At 39.3% G+C, this 12,773-nt stretch overlaps 1 protein-coding gene across 3 annotated transcripts in view; it reads left to right on the forward strand.

The window, feature by feature from the left end:
- The window catches only part of GNG12 (G protein subunit gamma 12), a 62,812-nt gene extending 54,945 nt beyond the window's left edge, over nt 1–7,867 (forward strand). For all 3 annotated transcript variants that reach the window (XM_054037758.1, XM_054037757.1, XM_054037759.1), the window contains 2 exons: nt 2,796–2,913; nt 4,090–7,867. In XM_054037758.1, coding sequence (XP_053893733.1) covers nt 2,818–2,913; nt 4,090–4,215 — 222 coding nt within the window. In that variant the 5' untranslated portion in view covers nt 2,796–2,817 and the 3' untranslated portion in view covers nt 4,216–7,867. The remainder of the gene's footprint in view (nt 1–2,795; nt 2,914–4,089) is intronic.
- The last annotated feature ends 4,906 nt before the right edge of the window (nt 7,868–12,773 follow it).

The following is a 12,773-nucleotide window of genomic DNA, read 5'->3' on the forward strand; positions in this document are numbered from 1 at the left end:
TTTCAAATTTGATGCTGCAAACTGCTCAAGTTGCCTCTTCTATCCTCATGCTGCTCTCTGATCAGTGCTTGTTTCAGCAGAAATAATTCCTGTTTCTGAAGTGTAGGCTGTACTTTCTACAGAGATGAGAAATAACTTAGATTGCATAGGACAAATGGCACGAATGTTGCTGCCCTAAAATAAATAATAATTATACTTCGCTCTTATGTAGGACACTTACTAGGTGGAGAGTTACATGAGTGGCGTGGTCTAGTGGTTAGAACAGAGAACTAGGTGCCAGGACTCATGCAGCCTTACTTTTTGGGAGTGCTACGCAAGCTAGTTCCAACCAAAGTGCAGAGGATCTAACAGTGTTCAACACCTGGAGAACTAGGCCAAGGAGATTTTTCCCCAGCTCTTCCAATAATTCACTTTGAGGCTTCGGGCAAGTCACCTTAGGCCAACATTTTCAATGGGAGCTGCATTTGCTCATCAAGGATAATTTTTTGATCATAAGGGCCAGGATTGTCTTTCTTTGCTATGAGATCCAGTATAGCCCGTTCTACCTTTAGCAAAGCCTCAAAATTTTCTGCTCAAAAAATGAGACTTCAGCCTCAGTCGTGATTAAATCCATCGTGAAATAGGCAAATTCCTTGGACTCATCTTTCTTGATCTTTTTAAGAGTACCCTTATGCATCCTAGATGTGTCTATTCATGTGTTGTTTAATTTGCCGCATTGTTTTGTGGGTGGTCTTGACTGATGATATGCTTCATTTGCATTTGCCTTTTTTTTTTAAAAAAAAGTCACAATGTAACAGCAGCTAACTGGGAGTGGATACTGACCCTGGCCATGTAACAGAGGTATAACCTTTTGTGACCATGACCCTAGCCTATGATGAGGGTCAAGAAACAAAGATCCATCTCTTGCCAGCACTTCCGTGTTTTGCACCTTTTTTACAGTATTATTGTAATAAGGAAGTGATGGTAAATCAAAGATACAGAGGTCTTTTAGAAAGAAGACTTTGCAAAGATTATGCTTCAGCAGGACTTATTGGGGGGGCGGGGGGGGTAACAATAGTTGAGCAGAGAAGTCCTCCACAATCCTGTAGTCCTCCATGCATGTGTAACAAACTGAAAGTGGCTTGATCACATGATGTCTTTAGAACTTGCTTATTACACAACTTTCAGAGGCCACCCTGTGATTTGATAGATATTGAAGTGTGAATGGTGTAGAAGTTGGCAGAGTAATGTATCATGAGCAGACAGACATTATGAAATACATGTCTATGGCCATGATAGTGGAATCTTTTAAGAGTCTTTGTAAAGAGACCACCATTATGCCTGCCAGATGAAAATACCAGTCTGAGCAAACAGTTATGCTTAATTATTTACTTTTGCAGCAGTTTTGATTTAGACAGCAGTTTTCTTTCTTTTTTTCTTCTTCATTATCATTGAGTTGGATCTGGCACAGTGACAGCTTTGCTCTCATGCTTGTCGCAGTGTGGCCTTACACAGGGTTCTCGTTAGCTACTTCTTAGGATTTGGTTGTCTGTGATGCTGAGAGCAAATCTGGTATTTCTGTGCATGACTCAGTGAGATGCTCTGATTTAGTGGCACTGGTTTAGTCACAGGCTTGAACTGTCTGTGATCAAAACCTGCATTCTAATCACTCACATGCCTTCACAGAGGCTAACTTTACACACCATAGAGTCAACGTCCAAAAGCTTTGATCAAATTGCAGTCATGTGCTGCTGAGATCAACTGAACACAATGGGTAGTGTCCAAGTGCAGCACTGCTAAAACTGTGTGGCGTGAGTGCTACTTTTCTTCCCAGGATGAGAATTCTAAGCATAATCAGTCTCAAAGTTGCTCACTCTTTTTACCAAAAATACATTTTGAGCCAGCCATGCGGGGTGTGTGTGTGTGTGTGTGTGTGTGTGTTGGGAGGGGAATTGGGGTGTGGAGTGGGAGTATTTCTCTAGACTTTGGCAGCTGTTATGTCTGATTCCTGTGAGAAGCTGGAAGATTGTTCTTAAGTCACTACAAAATCCAAACATAACCTTATCTGGGTGTGTGGTAAAGGGGGTGGTGGGGGGAAGAAGAGCAGGAGGTGCACACATGACATTCTCTCTCCTAATGAGCAAGTGGGCCATTTCTCTGCCCCTTTCCTTCTTTGCTGATCTGCCTGGGGAAAGGATGCTGTGCCACGTAAGGACAGTTGTAAAATACTCCTCCACCTACAAGAGAACCAGAGGCCAGCAGGAGAGAAATGGCATCTATCTCAGACATAGTGCTTCCTGGCACAGTCTAGATTCCACAACCTCCCCTTGCTCGGGGCTGTGCCTAGGGGCAAAGTTCATCCCATGATAATCAGTAATAATACTCTAGCTTTGGAGAGGTATATGTGGCTCTAAAGCTAGTATCTGGCCCAGTATACAACTTTCCATAATCTTCTGTGCAGATGTCTGTTTTTAAAATGAGCATAGGAATACTTTTATGAATGTCTTCAACTTTAAGGGACTAAATAGATTAATAAAAAGCTGTTGGGGCAGGGGAATACAAGTAGAGAAACTATTGGTGGAGGCTGTATTTTTATTAATGGGCTTGGAATTAGGGAGAAAAAAAGATACATAAAAGCTTCAACGGTGTTCACTTTTTTTTTTTTTTTTTTTTTTTTTTGCTAGTATTTTCTCTGTACAATATCTGATCTGTCAACATTTCACATAAAAGAACTAAAAATCCTTTTTCAGCATATGGCATTGCCTCTATACAGGGAGGCAGTTTTTAGAAAAATAACCAATTGTTTTTCTTAACAGTGTTTGAGAGATTTCATTGAAAATGACTAGCAAAACAACTAGCACAACAAACAATATAGCTCAGGCACGAAGAACTGTACAGCAGTTAAGAATAGAAGCTTCTATCGAAAGAATAAAGGTGAGAAACATTCTTACTGATCTTTCTCTTTTTTTTATATGAACCATGTGAATTACAGTAGATATATTTTAGTAAACTCCCAATATATACGTACATATTTTTTTTTATTATGCAGTATACCTCACAGGGGTTATCTTTGAATGTGGTAGTTTCACTCATACCTGTGGTACTGAACTTTACAGATTTCCTTATTGTTGCTATAGAAAAAATTGTACCAAGAGTATAATAGGTACTTTATGGACGTGTGAGAAGACCAGATCTTTGCTACTGTGAGTTTATAATCTAAATCTATAATATGGAGTGGGTGGAAGATGAGATGTGATTTAAAGCAGTTTTTTTTCCAATTGAGCATGTTAGTTTTGGATGTTTAAATTTTACTTTATATATCTTTGCAGGTAGATCAAGGGTTTGTAGCCCTCTTGAAAGAGGAAGAGAGTTGAGACAGGGTGCACCTAAATTATGGTGGACAAGGAGCCCAAACTTCTCCCTTTTTCTCCCTGCCCCACCCAGTGGTTAAGGAATTTGATTAAGCTAAAATATCACCTATTAAGATTTGGCTTTTTGTTGCTGTTCTAACCATACCATTCCTTGCCTTCATTCTCCATTTTATTAATACTCTCTGCAGTCTACCGACTGTCCAAAGGTCAGCAGACTGGTTACTACACCTGACGTAGGTACTTTTCTTACAGTCAGCTAGAGATTAGGAACATGCAATGTCTTGCAAGGAAATGACTGAATCAATTTCCTAGAAACTGTAAGTCAATTGATGACACTTCAGTGATTATTAACAATGATATCTAAAGATATAAAATCTTTTTACTAGAAGCCTGCTTTATTGTTCTGAACCTGCTGTTCAAATCTCAGAAAAATGTAAAGTTACTCATGCCTATCTTCCCAAAGTACCTTTAAAGACACAGCATCCTGGCTTATCCTTGTTTTTGCTTACTTTTTTCCCATTCTACCAACCCCATCAAGGCCAGTCCAAGAAGCAAATCCCAGAAACCTTTGCATTATGCTTGGTGGCCTAGCTCTGGACCTGAAGATTTTATGGATTTCTCAAACTCTGTTCTTCCATATGCAGAACTAATTCACTGTAGCTATGGATGCATCCCACAGCCCATTCCATCCTATCGCAAATGATCTCGGAATATTTACCATTTTGTGTCTTTTTGCCAGGTGTCAAAAGCATCAGCAGATCTCATGTGCTATTGTGAAGAACATGCCAGGAAAGATCCTTTACTAATGGGCATACCTGCTTCTGAAAACCCTTTCAAGGATAAAAAAACATGCATTATATTGTAGCAGAGCAGTAAGTACCTCCATAGCTTTCCCAAGCAAAACAGACTACAAGCAAATTATTAGAGAAATAATGTTATGGTCACCTGATATCAATGGTGTAAAACAGCAGTGTATTTACTATGTGTGTAAACGAATTCTTAAGTTTAAGATTCTTTTTCTTTATAGTATCCTTACTGGGAAGGAAGATTATAAACTAAATTATCCTATTTCTTGTAAAATGGAATGGGGTCTGTGGCATGCAGCTGGTAATTCTCTTGTGTTGGCTTTTATGTCGATATAACTATGTTGCTCAGGATGTGAAAAACCCATGCCTCCCGAGTGACGTAGTTATACCAGCCTAACTCTCGTGTAGACAGCTCTGTCGGCGGGAGAACTTCTCCCGTCGACATTGTTACTGCCTCTCTGAGAGGTGGATTAAGTACGCCCATCAGTATAGGAGCATCTTCAGTAAAGCGATCTGCTGCAGCACTGCATGTGAAGACTAGCCCTAAGGAGAGAGGCCTGGATGAGGTGAAGGTCTTTTTAAAAATGTGTAATATCTGCATTTCAGTTTAAGGTATTAGGCTACACAATCAAGACCAAAGTTGCCTGATCTTCACCTACAGATCAGCAAGGTAGACAAGTAATTTGACTCTTAATCAAGATTAATTTACTGTAGCTTTTTAAAAATAGTGTATTTGTATTCAATTAGTGTATTTATGTATTGGTTTTATGTGTGTGTGTGTGTGTGTATATATATGTGTTTGTGTATATACACATTCCAAAGTGCATTCTCTGACAAGACTCCTTGCAAACAACTGCTGCAATTATTGATAAACTCCATAGTTCATGCCTTTACCTTCAGTTATGTCTTAACTCTTTTTAAAAGTGAAAAATCTGTTTTTGTGTCAAGAATCAATAGATTTCTGATGATTTATGTAATTTTTCATTTTTGAGAAGATCTAATAAAGGAGAATTTTAATCCTTTTATTCTGCCCCTCTAAATTTTCTCCTCAAATTATGATCAATGTAGCTCCTTTAATAGGGCTACATAAGACTCCAACACTTTGGAACTAGCATTTCTCTTGCCCCACTGCTAAGGTGAGGGGGAGGATTCTGTCACTCCAAACCACATGGGTCACCTGTGCAAGTCTCATTTAGGTTTTGTGCAGTGATCCAGGATTTGGTTCTTTTAATAATTGAGTTCCCCTTTTTTAAGGAAAAAGAAGCCAAATCCTATCCAGATTATGATCAAGCAAATGTAATTGGATGGCCTTTCCATAACATCACTGATTTACAAATAGCCTAATAAAGTTTCTATACAAGTCTTGTGTATTGATGGAATAAGTGAGTGGAAAGAAAACAATATTGACTTCTAATAGGTTACCAATGTGTTTTTGTGTGTGGGGGTGTTTCTCTATAGCCAGCTATACAATACCTAAAATTGTGATCTTCTGTAATGATATTTACAGAAATTATTAACCACTTTTAATTTACTGTTTTATGTTGCATGTGTCTAATTCTGTATTAAATTATATAGACACTGTTAATAATATGTTATGTTTTTAACAAACCTCCTTTCAAAAATCTAAATTTGAGACTTCCTGTAAGAAAAAATAAATGCACAGATTGTTCTGTGCTGACATTCAAATTATTTTTATAATTAGAATATTTTTCTAATAACAATTTCAAAACAATCTAGATTTTCACTGATTTTATTTACCATATTTCAGTCATCATTTTATAATGCATCTTGATAAAAATAGTAATTAACTTAGCTGTATACTTTCATAACTGAGCTACTAGCAGCAGTCCTGCTGTATTTCTTCAGTTCTGTAATATCTTGTTTTTTTTTCAAAGTAACTTTTTACAACCAAAATATTGCCCTTCTGTTGATCTATTATGGCCCGTGTTGTCAGCAATTTGTGGCTAAATGTTTGAACTGTTTAGAACCCAAATGAATATATGAAAATGTAATATATACAAATATGGTGATACAAAGGTCATTTTGATACCTGGCTCTTTCTCTTTGGCCATTTCTAAGCTATTGGTTTGTGATCTTTCTTACTCATGGAATTTCATGTCAGAAGTATTCAGCTAAATTAGAACTTTACAAACTTGTTTTATAACTACTTAAGTTGCATTAATTTGAGTAATGAGTTTAACTGCAGACTTTTTTTAAACTTTTGTTTTAAACTTTTAAATTTTCTTTTGACCTGAATCCATTTTGTTCGGTTACTACTTCCATATCAAATCTATCCAGCATTTTTACAACTGGAGTCATAAGTGCCATGATTGTGGTTTTTAAGTTACTGAATCAAAACATGTAAATGATACATTTTAAAGTATTATCACAAACATGTTGCCATAAAACATACGCTACTGGAAATATTTTCATAAACAACTGGGGCCTGACTCATTTCCCATTGAAGTCAATGAGAATTTTACCATTGACTTCAGTGGGATTATGAGGAGACTTGGGGTGACTAACATACTGCACTTGTAACCTGTTGGAAGTGTCTTCATAAATATTAGGATTTTAAATGTTCATAGTGCCACAATGTATGCCTGTTTTTAAAGGATGAGTTAATAGTGATCTATTCACCCCTGTTTAATCTGAAGTATATTTTTCTACTTTTTTCATACACTTTTGACATCTTTACAACGCAAGGACAAAATTTATAGCAGCAGCTGTTTAATTCTTTCTTATACCTATGCATTTAAATAGCAAAAGAGTTTTATTAGAACATAATTGCCCCTTTACCCACATATATATGATTAGAAGTAGAGCAAATAGGGCAACTTCTTTCAGGTGCCTTCTAACTTTTAGCCTAAAACACATGGAAACTATAATAAAACAGTGAAATACAACTGACTGTTTCTGATTACTTTTCTATAGGTTTTAAAATAAACTCTCTGTGTATTGTATTTTAAACACAATATGTAGTGTCATCTGAAGGTTCAAACAGCTACTTATGTTTTTATAATATTACTCTTTAAGTATACAAAATGCAGTATAAAGTAAACCTTTTTGTTTGATGAACTTGTGAAGAGAAGGAGTCATGCAGATTGGGAAGAATTGTGAAGATATATGGACTTTCTAGTTAGTGAGATGAAATAATGAAAACCAAACCACCCCAAATTCATAGCTGTTGGGATATTGGACGTTGCAGGAATGATTTTCAGCCAGGCTAGCTAAGCAGAAAAAGCGGAACCACAATACTGCAACTTACTTGGTGCTCTGAGTGCAGATACCTCAAATGTAAAATCTTTGTGATTGTAAAATGAACCTGATATTATTCCAGAAAATGTTAGGGTTCTTTTTCTTAAACTAAAAGGCCCATTTGCTTGTTTTTTCCCCCCTCTGGGTTTACTAATTTGATTGTTTTAATACTGTTATTTTGTATTGTCATTGTAACTTCAGATTCACATGAATGTTATCACAATTATTTGCCTTTGACTTACAAATGGCTTTATGAAATCCTTTTGTTTTCTCTAACATGCTTTTGCCATTCATCAGTGAGCCTCTTAAAGTAGTTCATTGTGGTCTTTGTATGGAAGAGGGCTTCTTATAGAAATGAGAGAAAAAAATGTTAACCAAGAGAACTTGATGGATGGCTAACATGTTCAATATCATGGATATGAAATACGTAATTAAAAATATCTCTGCTTTGTATATTGTTTCAGCTTGTCATTGTAGTTCAGTTCACTTTCCAATGCACAGAGTCTATTGAGGAATTAGACAAATGTCAGCCATCCAGAGGGTCCGAAGGCTTTCAGCACAGTGGTGTTGAACACTGACAAAGATGATGTTCTTGGAAGAAAGACAGACTAGATGTAAATTTGGGGTGGGAATGGGAGGGGAAGGAATGACTCGCTCTGTAGGTAAAATTCGCTAAGCACCAGGGTTTAAATTGGGAGGGTGACTGTGTAGGTGCAGTGTTACTACCAACTGTAATCTTATGCGCCAAATCTTAGCTTCCTCTTTTTTAAAAAGTCTCTCTCACCTTGTGGTTACAAAAAACAAAAAAAGTCAAAATGTAGCAGATAGAGAGCTCTGCCTGCTCATGCAGAGAACCTGAATTAAAAGCTCTGAGAGGAACTTAAATGGTGACTGCTCATCTCAAAGAAGTGTTAACTTGGTTGCTGAATGAGAATAAATTTAAATGTGAATGTTGTCTTTCACTGTTGATCAAAGCTTGTAGGGAAGGAGAGGGAAGATCATATTATGAAGATCTGCATGGTGAACTTCAAGTGACATAATTTGTGATGCCATTAATTGGTAACATTTGGAAGAGTTGGTCCCTCTCTCCCCCCCAGCTCCACAATCGAGGAGGAGCCAAGCCCATTGGGCTAGCAGAGCCTAACAGGTACCTGATCTGCACAGAGGGAAAACCAAGTCATAGCCCAGCAGAGCATGGAGGACGTATTTGGAACATCTGCACACTCTTCTAGTGAGTGGTATCTCAAGTGGGCAGACCTTGGAAGAATATGATTGTTTTATTTTTCCTGTTCTACTCTTACAGAGCTCCATTGGGGTCAGTAGAGTTGTGTCAGCCCAGATTCAGCCTTGCATGAGGAACTCTGATTCAAATGCTCCCCTGGCTCAACGGTATTTCTAACTTCCTCAGTATTATCCCTTTGGAGTTATAAGGACCCCTGCTTAAATTCTGGTGGGAGACATGTAGTTCAGTGCATGTCTTTCTACAAAACCCAATCATGACTATAAGACATACCCATTGAGATCCTTGAAATTTACTCATTGGGCTTCTTTAAATCTTGTTTCTATTTCCCTAGTGCCCTTTTATTAAGTCTTTCATACAGGAGAACCTCAGAATTACAAATCCCAGAGTTACAAACTGACCAATCAATCACACACCTCATTTGGAACTGGAAGTATGCAGTCAGGCAACAGCAGAAACCAAAAAAATATATAAACCAAATACAGTACAGTGCTGTTTTAAACATTTTTTTTAAAGGGGGGGAGGCAGTATTTTTCTTCTGCATACTAAAGTTTCAAACTGTATTAAGTCAATGTTCAGCTGTAAACTTTTGAAAGAAACTACTATAATTTTGTTCAGAGTTATGAACATTTCAGAGTTATGCACAACCTCCATTCCTGAGGTGTTCGTAACTCTGAGGTTCTACTACAGTTGAAATAGAATTTGAGGCTATAATTTGTATTCCTGATTATCCTGTGTGAGTGTGATCTGTCTCACACTCAATGAGCAGGTTCGTATAAATGTTTTGTTTGGCCCAAGCATTGGGAGCACCAGTGAGCTATGCAAATCATCCCAACTGACTGCCAGTAGTAAAAACTTCATGCCAAACCATCAGGCATTTTGTTAATGCCACATATTTTACTGGAAAATTGGTTGAGATGCTTACTTGTTATTAAAAACCCGTAGTAAGAGTACATACCAATTTTTTAAGTATTATTTTTCATGTCCTTCCAGTTGCAAAACTGGTCTGTCTTAGTCCAGTTGCACAGCCTGCAGAGGCGGAGAGAAATTATAACTAGTAAATTTTTAAAATCCATAAAAAATATTAACTTTAAGGGGTGATATCTCAAAGTCTGCCCAGGCTAGAAATAAGCTCCATATTCCCATTGGAATAGGGGACTTGGGGAGAATCATTCTCACCTCCCTAAAGGTATGAAGCATTTCTGTCTCCTGAATGCTTACAACCCAGATCTCCCGAGTCCTACCCCGCTGCTACACCATCCTTCCTTCATCCCAAATCCATGTGTCATTCATATATGTTAATAGAAAAAGCTCCTCTAAATTAATGTTCCATCTGGGGCTGCTGTGCTGGTGCCACAGATTGTGCCCATTCCAGAAGGAGGCAACAGCTGCTGAAATTCATTGAACAACTTGGCAGCCACAACACAGCTACCGCTATACAGATGATGATAAACACAGCACTGAGGGGAACTTTCAAGCATGCCCTTCATCAATGAGCACATGCAGAGTACTAAGGCAAGTTACAGGGCCCCCATCTAAACTAGTACGTAAGGGCTACTAATGTTCCTTTACACAGATCCTGCAAAAGCCCCCGTGTGATGCAGCATGCAGAAATGAGACAGCAGAAATTCAAATTGAAAGGAATTCTATTGAGTTAAAATATGATTTTAAAACAAATACTTAGTTTTCTATAGCATTACTGCCCAACGTTATTAAAACTGATTTAAAAAAAAATTCAACTTCACAGTATTTCTGCAGTTTGTTTGCTCCTTGTATTTCACTCAATTTGGACAGTACAGAAGAGTAGTCCCATTTCACTTTAGTTTATAATAATTTTATAGTCTGGTTCTGGTTCTCAGGCACTGGTTCAGTGTTTGAGTTCCAAACTGAGAAGGGGGAGGTTTAAATCCAAACAAAAACAAAAAGCTGTTTGATTGGATTTTTTTTTTTAACATCAAGAAAATGTTTCTGTATGGTAGTTCAGGCCCAGAGAGTCAAAACAATCTGTCAATGTCCCTGAGCATAAGAGATCTGACCTAATGGCCAATCCTGTTTGGACAGGAGTCAATGGTACAGCTACTGTTGACTTCAGTGAGAGCAGGATCAGGCCCTTATCGCAGTGCACTCCTTTTAAACTACTGGTGGCGTGGCACTTGCAAATGCAACATCATTCCACATCATGGCTCATGTGAGCAGATCCCTGCATCTGCAGGGAGTCCCACTAACTTCAGTGGGACTTGTCATGGGCCTGACTGTAGGACTGGGGCATATAATGCAATAGGAAATATTTCTACACTTAAGGGGGGGGGGGGTGTCTACTTACATTACTATTTTCAGAAATTCACTTAGTAATTAATCTGCAGCATTACAAAATGCACATTAGTTGATGCTTACTCTCGTCAATTAAAATGATTGGAAATCATCGGTGGGGACACGAAAAGGGTGAAAACCTGGTTCCATTGATGTCAATGGGGTCAGGATGTGTTTATTTTGGCTTTAACTGTGCTGCCCTGTGGTCATTTTGCATATGGGCCCATCTAATGCCTTTGTGAGTCATGGGAAAGTGAGAAATCTTGGCTGCCAAAGGCTTTCATCCAAGTCATAAAGCAATTCCAAGATACTTTCTGAAGTAAGAGCCCTGAGCCTGCCATGAAAGAGTTTAGAATTTCTACTGCTCTCAGCCAAAAGTTTTGGTTTTAGAATTTTGATAAGTGCAAAGTGCTTCACACACACTAAATCCAATAGCACTCATGTAGGAGAAATACATTCATTTCATGCATGGAGGCGGAGCGTGTTTAAGTTCATCATTATAAATAAAAGAAGACTTTAAGATTCTGCAGGAATGATCCAAAATGTCTTACAACAGCTCTTCCTGCCTGCATTCTTACAGTTAATAATAGAAAGTGTCTTGTCCATTATCACATAGTAAGTCAAAGATGGAGCCAGCAAATTGTATCCATGAATACTGACTATGCTGCCCCAAAGCGCCCTCAGCTCCTCCTTACCACCCATGACAGTTGTTGGAATTGCTGTGCTTGCCTTAGCAAGTACTGTGTGTGTTCATTATAAATTAATTGTAGATAGTTTCTAGGTTTATAGTGATACCACTTAGTTAATAGTGTAGATAGTATAAGTTTTTCTTTTTTGGTCCCAATTGGAGTGTTTTTCTGGTACTCGGTACTGAGGGATGCCTCAGTCACCGGGCTTCAAGCCCTGCATTCCTTGCCAGGTGGCACCAGAACAGGGGGGACAATGTCCACCCCCTCCCCCATTTTTTACCAGCTGTAAGGGCGAGCGATGGGAGGAGGAGGGGGGAGAGATGGCACAGGAACAGGGCCTCAGGGGAAAGGCCAGTGTGAGGGCGGGGCCTGAGGGAGAAGGGGTGGTGTGAGGTTGGGAGAAGGGGCGCGGTGGGGGCAGGGGCTCAGGGTGGCATGGCGGGTGAGACTACAGTTTGGGCACCTGTGGCACCCCCACTTTTAGGGTGCTTCCACTGCTCCTGTATCTTCCGCTAGGCCAATGCCCATAAGCGACCCTCACTCAAACTGCTTGAAGTGTTTAGGGGAAGCTCTCATTCAGGATCATTGCCAGATCTTTGAAGACTTTAAGCCTCAGACAAGGAAAGACAGAGAAGCCAGGCTAAAGTTTTTACTCATGGAGGCAGCCATGAGACGTCTGGTCGATCAGGCTCAGCAGCAAGTGCCTCGGCATTGTTTAGACGTGTGCCTCCTATGTGGCCTGAGTCCCGACACTGCTCACCCTCCTTAGTGCTTAAGAAGAGGTACAAGACCAGTAAGCAGACCACCAAGAGGGGATGGTCCTTGGTACCAAAGTCATGTAGGCATGGGCATAAGAGTAAAGTGCAGCTGAAACCTAAGCACTCCTCTTCAAGCTGGCACGGCTAACTCTGGCACTGAGGCAGGCACCGTCCTGTTCGGAGCATGAGGGAGTGCCTTCTACATCTACGGCACTGCACCACCCCGAGACCAGCATCAGCCTAGTGGAAGATACAGGAGTGGCGGAAGCACTCTCTAAAAGTAGGGGTGCCACAGGTTCCCAAACTGTGGTCCCACCTGCCAGGCCGAGCCCCAACCTCACACTGGCCTTTCCCCTGAGGCC

This window comes from Malaclemys terrapin, chromosome 8 (genome assembly GCF_027887155.1).
Source record: "Malaclemys terrapin pileata isolate rMalTer1 chromosome 8, rMalTer1.hap1, whole genome shotgun sequence".
Lineage (NCBI taxonomy): Eukaryota > Metazoa > Chordata > Testudines > Emydidae > Malaclemys > Malaclemys terrapin.